This window comes from Rhincodon typus, chromosome 26 (assembly GCF_021869965.1).
Source record: "Rhincodon typus isolate 14 chromosome 26, sRhiTyp1.1, whole genome shotgun sequence".
NCBI classification, from domain to species: domain Eukaryota; kingdom Metazoa; phylum Chordata; class Chondrichthyes; order Orectolobiformes; family Rhincodontidae; genus Rhincodon; species Rhincodon typus.
This window is the reverse complement of record NC_063357.1, coordinates 2,515,385-2,531,868: the sequence shown is the minus strand read 5'-3', so window position 1 is coordinate 2,531,868 and position 16,484 is coordinate 2,515,385. Positions and strand designations below refer to the sequence as shown.

At 48.9% G+C, this 16,484-nt stretch overlaps 1 protein-coding gene across 1 annotated transcript in view; it reads left to right on the top strand.

The window, feature by feature from the left end:
- Positions 1 to 466: 466 nt before the first annotated feature.
- The window catches only part of inpp5ka (inositol polyphosphate-5-phosphatase Ka), a 21,512-nt gene continuing 5,494 nt past the window's right edge, over positions 467 to 16,484 (top strand). Inside the window, exons 1-8 of the mRNA XM_048612330.1 lie at positions 467 to 538; positions 6,225 to 6,332; positions 6,706 to 6,814; positions 8,619 to 8,735; positions 12,164 to 12,339; positions 13,383 to 13,494; positions 13,964 to 14,073; positions 14,727 to 15,039. Coding sequence (XP_048468287.1) covers positions 471 to 538; positions 6,225 to 6,332; positions 6,706 to 6,814; positions 8,619 to 8,735; positions 12,164 to 12,339; positions 13,383 to 13,494; positions 13,964 to 14,073; positions 14,727 to 15,039 — 1,113 coding nt within the window. The 5' untranslated portion in view covers positions 467 to 470. The remainder of the gene's footprint in view (positions 539 to 6,224; positions 6,333 to 6,705; positions 6,815 to 8,618; positions 8,736 to 12,163; positions 12,340 to 13,382; positions 13,495 to 13,963; positions 14,074 to 14,726; positions 15,040 to 16,484) is intronic.

Below are 16,484 nucleotides of genomic sequence, written 5' to 3'. Positions count from 1 at the left end.
GGGGGGGGGGGGGGGGGGGGGGGGGGGGAGTGGGGAGTGGTGTTGAGGACTGAATCACCTCACACTAAATAGTGGCGCAGGCTGGAGGGCCGAACGGCCACCTTCTGCTCTTAATTTGTACCTTCTTCCTGATGGCCTTGAGCTCTCTTCTGATCCGTCAAGCACCACCCACATCAGCTGATCTGGTCGTCATCACATGACTGTTTATGGGATCTTGTTGTGCACACTTTGTCTGGCCCCCTTCCTACATTCCAACACTTCACGCATTGGCTGCAAAGTGCTTTTGGGATGTCTGAAGTTGTGCAAGGCGCTATGGAAATGAAAGCTGATTCTCTGTCTTGAGTGGCATCCAAGCTGCTATATTAAAGTGTCTTGTATAAACCCCCCCCCCCCCCCCCCCAACCCCAACATTCGATACAGGTTGTGATTTCTCTCTCTCTCTCTCTGTCTGCCCTGCCCTCAGGTGGAGGATGGAGACCTGCCTTGCTGCTGAGGGCCTGAGTGTTGTGCGTGGAATGAACAAACTCGTCAAGTTTGGGTAAGGGACCTCGGAGATGCCAACTCCCACCCCTCGCCCCTTCTGAGGGCACTGAGTCCTGGAGGGCGAGGTCGGTGGTTAATCACTCCTCTATTAACATAGCCACCAGGCCATTAAGTGTCACTGGGATATTTGACCACGAGGCATCACAGACAAGTCAGTTGTTATCCTAACCAAAGAGGAACATTGCCCGCAGGGTGATGGTGGGGGGGTAGGTCCGGTGCCAGCTGGACCATGGTCTGTTTCCCATTTCAATGAGAGACTCTAACAGTCAGGATGTTTAACAGCAACTCAAAGTGAATCCTGATTGAATCGGAATCTGACAGCATGGCAGGAGGCCATTCAGCCTGGAGTAGGGGACATCGGGTTTGGGAAGGATTAGTGTGGGGGGGTGGGCGTTAGTGTGAAAAGAATTGTTTTGACGCAGTGATGATATTGGCTGGAACTCTGCGGATGGTCATGGGGGTGGGGCGCAGGGACGCTGATGGGGGAGCTGCGACGCTGAGGAAATTGGGTCGATATTCCTCTGGAGTTTAGATGAATGAAGGGATCTCACGGACACTTCCAGATTCCAAACGGGGCTTGACCGGGTCAACACAGAGGCAGTTCCCCCTGGAGGGAGTGGCTGTCTGGGTAAAGGGTTGGGGGGCGGTGGGTGATCATTTTGAGGTGAAACAAGGAGCTATTTCCTCCCCCTCCACAGTTTGTGAATCTTCGGAATTGTCTAATGCTGACGAGAGCGGATGCTCCACTATTCAATATGTTGGAGAAAGATGGAAGGATGCTCTCTGAGAATTGAGGGGATACAGTGACCACACAAGGAAGTGGAGTTGAATCCCAAGCAGCATTGATGGGCTGAATGACCTGTTCCTGTATGATTTCAAAAGGGATGTGGTTGGGCACCTGAAGGCACTGGCCTTTCAGGCTCACAAGGAGAATGTAGAGTAATCCAGTCAGTGCCAGAGAGCTGGCATGCACTGGATGGGAAGATTGGCCTTCTTCTGTACCATAATGATTCTGTGACACAGGCACTTGCCTGTTAGTATTTTGAAAGGTCCTCCGAAATCTGATTCCACCATCCTTTTAGCTCCCTCCAGTTCCTTTGTCAATTAATTTAAATCTGACAAACCACTGGTTAAAGAAAGTTGCTTCTCCCTACTTTCTCCATCACAATTCTTCATGATCTGGAACATATCGTTTAGCATTCCTCACAGTTACCTCTGCTCTAATCCAGTCTCCTATCTCTGCACATAGCTGAAATCTTTCATTCTTGGTATCAGTGACTTACTGGAAAAACTCAGCAGGTCTGGCAGCATCTGTGGAAAGGAAGCAGAGTTAACGTTCCAAGTTCAGTTACTTTTCATCAGTTGCTGCCAGACCTGCTGGATTTCTCCAGCAATTTCTGTTTCTGTTTCAGATACAGACTCGGAATCATACAGCATGGAAACAGACCCTTCAGTCCAACACATCCACGCTAACCAGACATCCTGATCTGACCTAGTCCCATTTGCCAGCATTTGGCCCATATCCCTCTAAACCCTTCCTATTCATATACCCATCCAGATGCCTTTTAAATGTTGTAATTGTACCAGCCTCCACCACTTCCTCTGGCAGCTCGTTCCATACACGCACCACCCTCTGTGTGGAAAAGTTGCCCCTTAGGTCCCTTTTAAATCTTTTCCCTCTCGCCTTAAACCTATGCCCCTTTAGTTTTGTACCCGAGGGAAAAGACCTTGTCTATTTACCCTGTCCATGCCCCACATGATTTTATAAACCTCTATAAGGTCACTCCTCAATCTCCGATGCTCACGGGAAAACAGTCCCAGCCTATTCAGTCTCTCCCTATGACTCAACCCCTCCAAACCTGCCAACATCCTTGTAAATCTTTTCTGCACCCTCTCAAGTTTAACAAGATCCTTCCTATAGAAGGGCAATCAGAATTGCACACAGTATTCCAAAAGTGGCCTCACCGATGTCCTGTATAGCTGCAACATGACCCTCCCAACTCCTATACTCAATGTTATGACCAATAAGGGCAAATGTGCCAAAAGCCTTCTTCACCGCCCTGTCTACCTGCAACTCCACTTTCAAAGAATCATGCATCTACATCCCCAAGACTTTGTTCAGCAACACTCCCCAGGACCTAACCATTAAGTGTATGAGTCTTGCCCTGATTAACCCTACCAAAATGCAGCACCTCACACTTGGATAATTTAAACTCCATCTGCCACTCCTCAGCCCATCTGATCAAGGTCTAATTATACCTTGAGATAATCTTCTTCACTGTCCACTATAAAGCCTATTTTGGTGTCATCTGCAAACTTACTAACCATGCCTCCTATATAAATGATTTGAATGTGAATATAAATGACTAAAAGCAGTGGACCCAGCACCAATCCTTGCAGCACACCGCTGGTCACAGGCCTCCAGTCCAAAAAACAACCCTGCACCACCACCTTCTGTGTCCTACCTTCAAGGCAATGTTGTATCCAATTGGCTAGCTCTCCCTGGATCCCATGTGATCTAACCTTGCTAAGCAGCCTACCATGCGGAACCTTGTTGAACACAGAGGTTGTTGGCTTGCTCCCTGAGCTGGCTGGTTCTCGTTCAGACGTTTCATCACCGTGCTAGGTAACAACATCATCATGCTAGTGCGGCCTCCAATGAAGCGATGTAGTTCTACTCAGCTTGGTATTTATATGATCCGGTCTGTTGGGGTGTTTTGTGTCATTTCTGGTTCTTTTTTGCAAGGGTTTGTATGCAGGGTCTAATCCCACATGTTTGTTGATTGCGTTATAGGTTGAAAACTGGGCCTCTACGAATTCCTGTGTGTGTCTGTGGTTGGTTTGAGCTGGGATGGTCATGTTGTCCCAGTTAAATTGATGGCCTTCACTGTGTAAGTGCACTGAGATGAGGGAAAATTCATTGTGTCATTTTGGTGCTAGATGGTGTTCGTGTATCCTGTTGGCTGGTTTCCTACCGCTCTGGCCAATGTAATGTTTTTGGCAGTCCTTTTTGTACACCACGTTGGTCCCGCATGTCGTGGGTCTGGGGTCTTTGGTCCTTATGAGTGTTTGTCACAGTGTGGCTGTAGGTTTATGTGCCATTATCATTCCTAGTGGTCGTAGGAGTCTCGTTGTCTGTTTTGATATATTCTTGACATGCAGTAGTGTGGCCAGTGTATTAGATCGTATTGTGTCCTCATGGTGTTGTCTATCTAGTAGGCATCTGCGCTTGAAGTTGGTGGGGTATCCATTGATAGCAAAGACCTTGTTTAGGTGCTCTTCCTCCTTCTTGTGTAGTTCCGGTGTGTTGCAATGGGTTGTGGCCTGTTTGAAAAATGTCCTTACACGGCTTTGTTTGTGGACGTCAGTCTGATTGCTGTGGAAATTGAGGATTTGGTCAGTGTGAGTTGCCTTCCTGTATCCTGGTTTGGAACTCCCTGTTCGTCGTTCATTCTACACTGACGTCTAGGAACGAAAGTTGATTCTTGTTTTCTCTTCTGTTGTGAATTTGATCCCGGTGAATACGTTGTTGACGAGGTGATGTGTTTCTTCTAACTTAATGCATTTAATGATGACAGATGTGTCGTCCATATATCATATCCACAGTTTTGGCTGTATGTGGGGGAGGGTGATGCATTCCAATCTTTGCCTGACTGGGTCTGCAATAAGTCCTGAGAATGGTGACCCCATTAATCTGTTTGTATACTTGACTGTTAAAGGTGAAGTGTGTGGTGAGGCATAGGTCCAGTAGTTTGTGTATGTTGTCCTTGCTGATGGAACTGTTGGTTGGCGTTTCTGTTTCCTCTGGTAACGTGGCCAGTGTTTCTTTGGCTAGAGGGATGTCAATGGATGTGAATAGCGCTGTAACATCAAAGGATACAATAATCTTGACATTGATGATTTTGATGTTCTTGAGAAAAAAGAACCAGAAATGACACTACTCACCATAACGGACCGGACAGTATAAATTCCAAGTGGAGTAGAATAACATCGGTTCATCGGCGGCTCCACTGATGATATCACCTAGCATAGTGATGAAGCGTCTGAAGGAGAACTAGCCAGCTCAGCAAGCAAGTCAACAACCTCACCCACAACCCGAGCTACAGACCTTCGCAAGAACCTTAAACTGTTAAACGCTTTGCTGAAGTCTATATGGACAACACCTACCGCTCTGCTTTCATCCGTCTTATTTGTCACCTCTTTTAAAAAATCAATCACGTTAGTGAGACATGATTTCCCACGCACAAAACCATGCTGACTATCCCTAATCGGTCCTCGCCATTCCAAATGTGTGTAAATCCCGTCTCTCCAAATCCCACCAACTGCTTACCCACCGCTGACGGCAGGCTTCCTGTAAGATCTCCTCCACCTGCAGTTTGTTGTTTTATTTTATGTATCTGCCATGTGTCTGTCTACATCCTCCTGAATTCTGTTCCTATTCTGTTCATCAAGTTTTTTGGTGTTATTCAGCAGCTACAAACTCACATTCCCTCTTGCCAATCACACATCATTTCTACATAAACAGCATTAGCAAAGATCCCAAACACACCCCCCTGGGGGGCCCACTGTGAAACCCCCGTCCAGGCCAAAAAGTGTCAATTCCCTGCTGCTCTCTGCCCAACATCTAATGACCTGCTCAAGTTAAGATCAGAAAAAACAGTAGCAGGCCATTCAGCCCCTCAAGCCTGCTTCACCATTCAATAGGATCATGGCTGAGCTGTCATTCCTCATGTTCCTAACTCCATAATCCTCAATTTCCCCAACTGGTTTAAATTATCAGTCTTCTTTCAAACCATGTGATTCTGTTTTACAAGTAAATCTGTTCTCATTAATGTTTTGGAAAACACCAGTGACTGGGTCACTTTGTTCTCACTCATTAGCAAGAGATTCACTAATTGGAACTGGGTCCATTATATGGAGAAAAGAGGATTTGACGTGTAATCTGTGTGGAACTCAACGTGGGACAGAGACTTGGTGGGGGAGGGAAAGGAGGGGGGAGAGAGAGAGAGAGGCAGAGAATGGCAGACAGAAATATATGGGGAAGGGAGAGGCAGACAAGGATATAGAGAAGCACAGGAGGAGGGAATGCTGCAGGAAAGAAGGGAGGAAAACCGATCTAGATGGAGGAAAGAAGTGGTGGATTGTTTGTTTTGACCATCGTAGAGTGAATGCCACCCTCTGCATGGCCAGTGGGGAGTTATGGTTAGTTGCTGAGCCACTGACAATTGACTTGGCTGGAAGCAGGAGGAACTGGGTCAGAGCTATTTCCCCTGTGTATGATCGTGGCCTGGGGGCATGGACAAACCCAGCAACTCACCACAAACCTTCTTCCCTAAGAGACAGTGTGACAAGGTAGGCACTGGGCAAAGTTACTGATCCCCTCGATCTTTTCCTGATTCACCTTGTCTCCATCTGACAGCACACTGACTCTCACTGGGGTACGGCTCCCACACACACTGACTCTGACTCTCACTGGGGTACGGCTGCAGCCTCTCTTCTATGGGAATTTTTTTTTTTCCCATTGTCCTTTCCGATTTAGCTGCTGGGATTACTCACTGGACACATTTTTGTGATTAATGTTTTGTCATGAAGTGTCTGTTTCTGTCCCTCTCCCTCCCACCTTTTTCCCCCCCACTTTCCCTGTTCTCCCCTGTCTCTCCCCAACCCCCACCCCGTTCCAGGCTGCACATTCTGAGCTGGAATGTGGGAACAGCGTCTCCTCCTGATGATGTCGGTGACCTACTGCATTTGGCTGGTCAGAGCCAGGAGCCGGACATGTATGTGATCGGGTGAGTGTGGCCTGGGATTGGGTGAGTGGGTAGTGGGGATCGGGGGAGCGGGAAATGGGGATTGGGGGAGTGGGGACCAGAGGCCTGTGGCTAATCTGACACCATCAGGTTTGGTGGTGGGGGTTGGGTAACGAACAGTTTAAACCCCACCCTCACAGGCCTGGGATTTGTGCCCAGGCCCGCCCCCCACCACCACCACAGTGTGGCTCAGTACCACTCACCAAGACTGTATAATGATTGGTTGTTGAGAAGAGTTGCTGGGGTTAGATGGTTGTTGGGGGGTTGCGGGGGGAGCGGGTGGGGTGCTGGTAGCTGGGACTTTTGGCACGAGATAATGTGAGGTCTGAGCCCAAACTCTAACAATTTCAATTAGTTTACAGGAACTGAACTCGAAGCTGTCTTCGTTCCTCGTTGACCTGGCTTTCAGTGACCCCTGGACCATCCTGTTCACCAACTCACTGGCTCCACTCGGCTATGTTAAGGTAAATGTGAAGCTGAATCTTCAGCAAGCTCCCAGCAGCAATTAGACCGTGACCAGGAGGATGGGCTGGATCTCCATGGGGCTGCAATACAGGGTGAGGGAGCTGCAGTTAATCCTTGGAGAAGATTCTGATCAGATCCCAGCCGGAATCACTGGGCCCCTCACCATCGGGATTGACTGGTGGGAGGTGGGGGGTGGGTGCAAGACCTTCCCATCCAGGTGGGATGCAAGGAGCCTCCTCCCAAATAGGGAGGGGGCTGGAAACCTGACCCTCTTTCCTGGACAGTACTTCTTTCAAGGCTGGGGTGTGCTTGATGAGAGATTTCAAATTTACAATGCACCAGCTCCCTTTGGATTTCTGAGGGACGTGTGAGACGGAGAGCAGTGAGAGTGCACAGCTAGCTGATCTGGTAAGTGGGACAGGCTCCAGGGAGGGGGAGGTTACATCCTCTTCAGAAGTTCAGAAGAAAAGTCTTTGGCCACGAAACATTAACTCAGTGTCTCTCTCCAGAGTTGCTGCTAGACCTGCTGAGTTTCTCCAACATTCTCCGCTTTTCTTGAAACAACAAAGCAGATTTTTTTCGTTCCTCCCCAGCCTATCGCTCGATTCAGGTCAGAGTTTACTGACAGCAAACTGTGAGCTGCAATTCCAAAACTCGGGATATCGGGATGGGGTAGCCCAGGTGGAATGGCTCACAGTTTCTGCTCAGGCCTCTCTGATACTGAGGGAGTGCTGCATAGTCAGGACAAACAGTTAAACCTTCAGCAGCATCTGGCCCGGGTCAGCTGGGATGGGTCAACTCCAGCCAGCAATATTCCAGGAGGTTTACCCAGCCCAAGCACCAGCCTTGATAGAAGGACCGTACAGGAGAGAGGGTCAGGTTTCCAGCCCCCTCCCTATTTGTGAAGAGGCTCCTTGCATCCCACCTGGGAAGGTCCTGCCCCCCACTGCAATCCTTAACACTCCTGGACCCACCAGGCCAGCCTGAGAGGACTGGGAGCCCCTTGTCCAGGTGGATGTTGGAGATCCCACATCAATGTGGTTATCCAAAAACTGCAACAACTACTTGCATTTCTGTGGTGCCTTTAAGACACTGAAACATCCCAAGCAGCTTCACGAGAGCGTTAAAGAAACAAAGTATGGTACTGAGGCACATGAGGTATGGATTCAGGTGAGCCAGTGGTAGGTTTTTGGAATTGTCTTAAAGTGGCAACGAGAGGCTTGGGAAGTGAGGGGTGGGGGGCAGTCAGCTGGAGGTACGGACCCCACCGGTGAGACAGTCGAAGGGGTTATTCAAGTAACCGGAATCGCAGCACAGCTGTTAGCTTTAAACCCGGTTAGTATTCCAGAAACATGGCTCTGTCTTAGTCAGCTGATCAGGCCTCCTCCCTCAACCACCTCCAGTCCTGGTGGAGCCTCCTCTGGCTTCACAGTGCCAGTGCAGCACGGTGCGGTGTGGTGTGGTGTTGTGTGCATGTGTGTGTGTAACCGAGACTTCAAACATTGCTCAGTATCACTGCTAACAAACTACCCAATAAGGGGCTTATATCCCCTTCCCTCGTAAGCCCTTTCCCCTTGACCATCGCACCATCCCCCTCCCTTCTCCCAGCTTCCAGAGTTTCTGGGGTTTGAGAATCCCACCTCCCCCCCGCAAAAACCATGGGGTGCCCACTGACTGCCCCCTTCACCCAGTCTTACCTGGGGATAGATGGTATCCTTTGACCTGAGGGGGAACAAACTGCAAGGAGTGGAGGCAGCAAGGGGCATAGTATCCAACCCTAACCTCTGACCTCTGCCTTCCCAGATAACCTCCATCCGGATGCAAGGAGTCCTGCTGCTGGTCTTTGTCAAGTGTTCACATCTGCCCTACATCCGGGACCTGGAGACTAATTACACACGGACTGGCATGTTTGGATACTGGGTAAGGGGGCGCCTCTGACTCTGAGAGCCCTTTGTTGACACTGTCTGGAGTGTATGTGAAAAGTGACCATCCTGCTATGTCACCAGAGTGGGAGGGCTGGGGGAGGGAGAGGGATGAGACTGGACACATGTTAGTGATAAAAGTACGACAACAGAAATACACACAATGTTGGAAAGTCTCAGCTGGTCAGGCTATGTCCGTGGAGAGGGAGAAGGAAAAGTTAGGAGATAAAGAATGAACATGCATTTCTATAGCACCCTTTCACGGTGTCAGGACATCCTCGTATATTTTACAGGCTGTTAAATGAAGTTCCAGTTTTAATCACTAAATGGTAACTGCACCATCCAATAGTGAATGCACTGTCTATACAGTAATTCCCACTGTTACCGTGAGGTTACTTAAAAGAAATATATCGATGCTGTTTGCACATTGCAGCTGTGTGAGGCTGTTGCTTCAGACTGTCTGTAATCTCATTTTTAATCTTTAAATAGGATTAGGAATTCCAGATTCCTGTCACTTCATCCGAATGTGAATTACAGGCGATCTGGGAGAGGCTGGTACCTCACTGCTTGTAGAATTTAACTCTTCTTCAACTTTGTTTTGAATAATGACCCACATTGCTCTGTCTTAGCCAGCCAAGTTGACCTCCTCCCTCAACAGCCTGTAGTCTTGCTGGAGCCTCATCTGCTTTACCAGTGACCTGGTTTACTGGTGACATGACGTGGTTTATGAGTGATCTTGTTTACCATGGCTAGACCTGGTTTACTGATGTCGTAAGCTGACCTGGTTTCCTGGTAACCCTCCCTCACGCTGCTGCCTGCCTCTGTGTCGGTGTGTGATGCCCTGAGCTGAGCTCACTGACCTCCATTCAGATGGCGCTGTAATTTGTAAGAAGTGCTGTAATTAAGATATTAACCAGCTCCGCTCTGGCAATGTATAATGCTGCTTTATTTGGAATTCATAGAAACATAGAAAATCGGAGCAAGAGTAGGCCATTCGGCCCTTCGAGCCTGCTCTGCCATTCAAAAGAGATAATCTGGGAAATTACAGACCAGTAATCAGGTCAGTGGTAGGGAAATTATTGGAGAAGATTCTAAGGGACAGGATTTACCCACGTTTGAGCAAATAGGCACTTATTAGCGATGGGCAGCATAGCTTTGTGCAGGGAAGGTTGTGTGTCTCCAACATGATTGAGGTTTTATTGAGGAAGTAACAAAGATGATTGATGAGGGCAGGACAGTAGATGTTGTCTATATGGACTTTGACAAGGTCCCTCATAGCAGGCTGATACAGAAGGTGTAGTCACGTGGGATCTGTGGTGAGCTGGTAAGATAGATACAGAACTGGCTCGGTCAGTGAAGACAGGGAGTAGCAGTGGAAGGGTGTTTTTCTGACTGGAGACCTTTGACCAGTGGTGTACCAGAGGGATCAGTCCTGGAACCCCTGTCGCTTGTAACATATGTTAAATGATTTGGAGGAGAATGTAGGTGGCCCAGTTTAATAAGGTTCTGGATGACACACAGACTGGGGGAGCTGCAGATAGTGAGGGGGATTGCAGCAGGATACAGCAGGATGTAAAAAGACTGGAGACTTGGGCAGAGAAATGACAGGTGGAGTCTAATCTGGACAAATGCGAGGTGATATGTTTTGGAAGGTCTAATGGACATGGCAGAACCCTTAGTAGTATCAACTTAGAGGGATCTAGGCACACAGGGCCATAGTTCACTGAAAGTGGCAACACAAGTGAGTAAGGTGATCAAGAAGTCACACAGCATGCTTTCCATCATTGGTCGGAGCATAGAGTATAAAAATTGGCAAGTCATGTTGCAGCTGTATGGAATTTCAGTTAGGCCACATTTGGAATATTGTGTACAGTTCTAGACACCACATTGCCAGAAGGACGTGGAGGCTTTGTAGAGGGTACAGAAACAGTTTACCAGCATGTTGCCTGGTTTGGAAGGTATGAGCTATGAGGAGAGGTTGGACAAACGTGGTTTGTTTTCACTTGAACGTCAAGCTGAGGCGTAACCTGATAGAAGTTTACAAAATGTGAGAGACATGGATGATTGGAGTCTTTATCCCAGGGTAGAAACATCAATTACTACACAGTATAGACACAGCTTTAAGGTAAAAGGGGGTAAAGTTTAAAGGAGATGTGAGAGGCAGGTTTTTTTGTTTTACACAGAGGGTGGTAAGTGCCTGGAATGTGTTGCCAGAGGAGGTGGTGGAGATGGATAACTAGCAATGTTTAAGAGGTATCTTGACAGATACATGAATAGGCAGGAAATAGAGGGATACAGACCGTATAGAGGTAAAAGATTTTCAGTTTAGAAAAGGCTTCATGTATTCGCACAGTCTTGGAGGGCCGAAGGGCCTGTTCCTGTGCTGGACTGTTCTTTGTATTCAATCTGATCATCCAACTCAGGATCCTGTTCCCACCTTCTCCCCATGTCCTTCACTCCCTTTAGCCCTAAAAACTCTATACAACTGCTTCTTGAAAACATTCAATATTTTGTCTTCAACTGTTTTCTGTGGCAGTGAATTCCACAGGCTCCCACTCTCTGGGTGAAGACATTTTTTTTAATCTCAGTCCTTAATGGTTTGTGTCGCATATTTACAACGTGACCCTCTGGTTCTGGACACCCGGTTATCGGGAACATCCTTCCTGTCTTGTCCTGTTAGAATTTTGTGGGTTTCCATGAGATCCTCGGCTTGGAGGAGGGATTATGGTCAGTAACTCTGCAAACACTTCCTCGAATATTTCATTGGTGATGGTTTTTCTTTGTAGTTCTGAGAAACTGGCAGGTTGTCCTAGGCTGGGGAGTCATGTGCCCAAGAGGAGCTGCCCACCCTGAGCCAGGTCACTGCCAGCACCAGGCACTGAGAACTGGGTGGCTGGTACATATGTGCCCACTGACCTGGTGTAGACCAGAACATAAACCAGCAGCATGAGTCCCACAGCCACGCCATGTGGTCAGACCTCCAGAATACACGTTAACTGTACAACTGTGCTCTGTGTGGTTAGGGATGGGGACGAATGAGGTTTGTGTGTGGGTGTGTGGGCTGTTGGCGATTGGGGGTTATCTTGAGGTTGGTTGGCTCGCCGAGCTGTTTTGTTGTTTCGCAGACGTTTCGTTACCGTGCTGGGTAACATCCTCAGTGCAGTCTCTGATGAAGCGTCGGTGTGTTTTCCCGCCTGGTTTTTAAACTCTGGGGTCTGTTGATTTGGTGTTCTCTCCTGGTGCCCAACCCACTCCCAGACCAGCACCCCCCACCCGCCCCCCCCGCCCCAAGTGTGAGATCATGGAATGGAATGGGATCAACTGTACAACATCTACTGGGAACTGATCATCTCTCTCATTTTCTCTCTCACTTTCCTCCCTCGCTTTCCTCTCCCCCTCTTTCCCCCCTTCTCCCCACCCATCCAGGGTAACAAGGGTGGTGTAACTGTCCGTCTGTCTGTCTACGGGCACCTGATCTGTTTTCTGAACTGCCACCTGCCAGCTCACATTGAGAACACGAGCCAGAGACTGGATTCCTTCGAGCGGATCCTGGAACTGCAGCAATTCACTGGCAGCAGAGCAGAAACCATTCTCAATCACGAGTGAGTGCCCACGGGGCGGTGGTGTGCCCACGGGGCGGTGGTGTGCCCACGGGGCGGTGGGTGAGCATGGTGTGCCCACGGGGGGTGCTGAGCATGGTGTGCCCACGGGGTGGCGGGTGATGTGTTATCACAGTTCCTTCATCCTCCTCCATCTGACCATCGCCCAGATCACTCCCTGCCACCTGTCTGCTCTGTCCTGAGAAGTTTCTCCCCAGATCCCCACTCTTAGGGCACAGATATACCAGCAATGCCCGATGTGTCTGCAGATTCCTCTCACGGTGGGTCACTGTTTGTTTGACCACGCCCCAAAATCTAGTGCCACTTACCCCCAGAAACAGAAGCCGCTGGGTCTGAGTGTCTCTGACGTGGTACATTGCAGAGCGTAGGCGCAGTGATCCCTGGAAGGGACAACTTTCACATAGAGATTGTTGGTTGGTGTGTTTTAGTGAACAGTTAACTCCTGTTTCTCATGAACAAAACATTAGGCAGCTTCAGTGCTGTTAATTTTGCCAATTGAGCCTCTTTCTTACCAATCTTTATTAATGTGCTGTAGATGTTCCTCACTTGGATTCAGTGCTGGGTTACCCTCAGTCACTGTGATAGCAGAGATATTACACATTGCTTTACCATGAAAGAGAGATTGTGGGGTTGAAGTGAGCCTTTCCTTGTGTCTGTGTCAGGTCGGTGCTGTTTTTGTGGGAGGCACTGGGAATGGGACCGTCAATAGATCCTGGGTATCACCAAAACCTTCTGGAATGAAGCCCGGAGCGTACAGCACGCCAAGTGCGGTTTAACATCATCTCCCAGCTTCATAATTCTCTCCGAGGCGTTTGTGGGAGCGGGCCTGTCCCTCACTGAGGCTTGGTGGTGTGGGCACAGGGTGCCCTCTGCCTGTTCTCCAACTGTCCTTTGACAAACCGGTTGATACAAGCTGTCCTGATTGTGTTTTTTTTTTTTTTTGGGGGGTTTGTTTTCACATTTGGCTGTTGCGGGTTGTTGTAGCGTTTTGTTTTGTGGTAATTAATGGGTTTTGTCTGGCACAGCCTGGTTTTCTGGTTTGGCGATCTCAACTTTCGCATTGCTGACCACGGCCTACACTTCATCCGAGAGACCATCAGCAAGAAATGCTACCACCTGCTGTGGGACAAGGACCAGGTGAGGCCCAAGGCCTAAGGGGGTCAAGTCAAAGGTCAGATGGCTACCAGCAGTTTCCGGTTTTGTGTGCGTTTGATATAAATGTTTCCTGTTTAAACACTGAGTGCTTAGAGCTGTGGTCAGACAGTGGATAAGCACCGCTACTCTGGACCAGGAGCAGGTACATTGCTGTAGCAACTTGGACTCTTTGGTGGGGGGTGAAACATTTTGCTGAACAGCCATCAGCAAGGTGTGACCTCCATGGTCAGACTCCAAATGGCCTCTGGTGCTGTCCCATTGGGCATGAAGATCACCCTGCAGGCATTGGGATGCCTTTAGATAGGGAGCTCAATGAGAGTAAAGCTCAATCTGCACTGTCCCCCATCAAACACTCCCAGGACAGGGACAGCATGGGGTTAGATGCAGGGTATGGTGCTTTGAGGTGGTGTTTTATACAGTGATGTGTTCTCCCTGTTTCCTGTGCTGACAGCTGAACCGAGCGAAGAAAACTGAGCCAATGCTGAATGGATTTCTGGAAGGAGAGCTGCAGTTCACGCCCACCTACAAATTCAACCTGGCCTCCACCGAATACAATATGAGGTAACGTCCCCCCAGGGCCACATGCCCTCCCCACAACGCCCCCCTACCCCTTCAATCTGCCATTGGTCCTTGCCACAGCCATTCCCTGCCTTTTGTGTTTCTTATACTGGGCAAAGAACTATTGGAAGCCATTCAGCCCATTGTGCCTCTCCCTCTGGTACAGGAGGAGACCATTCTGCCCTTGAGCATGTTTGACCATTCTTTATGTGAACCTGGCTCCCTGATCCCTTTGCTCGACAAATCCATCTGTTGGTCAATGGAGCCACATGGCTTGGTTGTTCAAGGGAGGGGCATGGTTTGGGAGACTGGTCCCTTACCATGAGAACACACTGCCACAATAGACAGTCCCTGTCCTTCCCCCAGAGAGAGAGAGCCATGCACGCATGTGCACACACACACACACACACACACACCTCCCTCCCTCACTGTTGCAGTGGGGTATTTTAGTTCTCCCAGCCCAGTTCTGTTGTGTTGGGACCATCATGTCCAATCCCAGGATCACACCTCACACCCAAACAGAACCCCTCACTGACCCCCACCCAGGGGCTATCTGACAGAGGCTTGGATTTCCACCCCCCTGCCCAGGCTGTGCCCTCTTCTCTCACCTGCCCCTCCCTACAGTTTCTGACATTGCTTCCTCCTGCCTGTGCCAGTGGGAAGAAACGGAAACCGGCCTGGACAGATCGGATCCTGTGGCGACTGAAGGAATGTTCCGAGGCTGGAGGGAGTGAGCCCCCAACATCTGACCCAAAGAAAACGATCAGTGTGATTTTAAACACCTACAACAGCCAAATGCAGTATGGAATCAGTGACCACAAGCCGGTGGTGGGAACCTTTTCCCTGGAGGTGAGGATGGCAGGGAGACCACAGGCTAATGGCATTGGCATGGGGACAGTGCAGGAAAGCAGACCCAGCTCTGAAAAGTGTGGGTGGGGGCAACTCTGGCTGGACAGTCTGGGAGGTGTTGTCACATGACATCTCACTTCAACCAGTCTGTCCAATCAAAGAAACTTTTTTCTCACTTCCTAACTGTAGTCATAGTTATACAGCACAAAAACAGATCCTGTGATCCAACTTGTCTATGCCAACCAGATTTCCTAAATTGATCTTGTCCCATTTGCCAGCATCTGGCCCATATCTCTCTAAACCCTTCCTATCCATGTCCCCATCCAGATGCTGTTTAAATGTTGTCATTGTACCAGCCTCCACCACTTCCTCTGGCAGCTCATTCCATACACGCACCACCCTCTGTGTGAAAAAGTTATCCCTCAGGTCCCTTTTTTAAATCTTTCCCCTCCCACCTTAAACCTATGCCCCTCTAGTTTTGGACTCTTTCCCCCACCCTGGGGAAAAGACCTTGCCCATTCACCCTATCCATGCCCTTCATGATTTTATAAACCTCTATAAGGTCACCCCTCAACCTCCGACACTCCAGGGAAAATAGCCCCAGCCTATTCAGCCTCTCCCTGTAGCTCAAACCCTCCAACACTGGCAACATCCTTGTAAATCTTTTCTGAACCCTTTCAAGTTTCTCAACAATTTTCATATAGCAGGGAGACCAGAATTGCATGCAATATTCCAAAAATGGCTGAACCACTGTCCTGTCCATGACCTCCCAACTCCTATACTCAATGCACTGACCAGTAAAGGCAAGTTTACCAAACACCACCTTCACTATCCTGTCTACAGTGCGACTCCACTTTCAAGGAACGATGAACCTGCACTCCAAAGTCTCTTTGTTCAGCAACACTCCCTAGGACCTTACCATAAAGTGTATAAGCCCTGCCCTGATTTACCTTTTGCAAATTACACCACCCCACATTTATCTAAATTAAACTCCATCTGCCATTCGTTGGCCCATCTGCTCAAGATCCCGTTGTATTCTGGGGTAACTTTCTTCACTGTCCACTACACCTCCAATTTTGGTGGTCATCTGCAAACTTACTAACCATACCTCCTAAGATCACATCTAAATCATTTATATTAAAGACAAAAAGCAGTGGACCCGGCACCGATCCTAGTGGCGCACCGCTGGTCACAGGCCTCCAGTCTGATAAGCAACCCTCCACCCCCACCCTCTGTCTCTGACCTTCAAGCCAGTTCTGTATCCAAATGGCTAGCTCCCCCTGTATGTATTCCATGTGATCGAACCTTAATGAACAGTCTACCAGTAAGAGATTTTCAAAACATAAAGCAAGAACTCATCAGTTCTCCCCCTAAACCCTGTCCCTCTATCCCACCTTCACCACCTTATCCCACTATCCTGTTTTCTCCTCTATCCCATCCTCCCTCATCCCTCCGTTCCGTCATCTCCCTCCGCCCTGTCATCTCCCTGTCTTTCAGTCACACCTCTGAGAAACGCTTTCTCTGCTGAATTTGATGAGCACTTCCTCCCTTGGGCCTTCCCTACC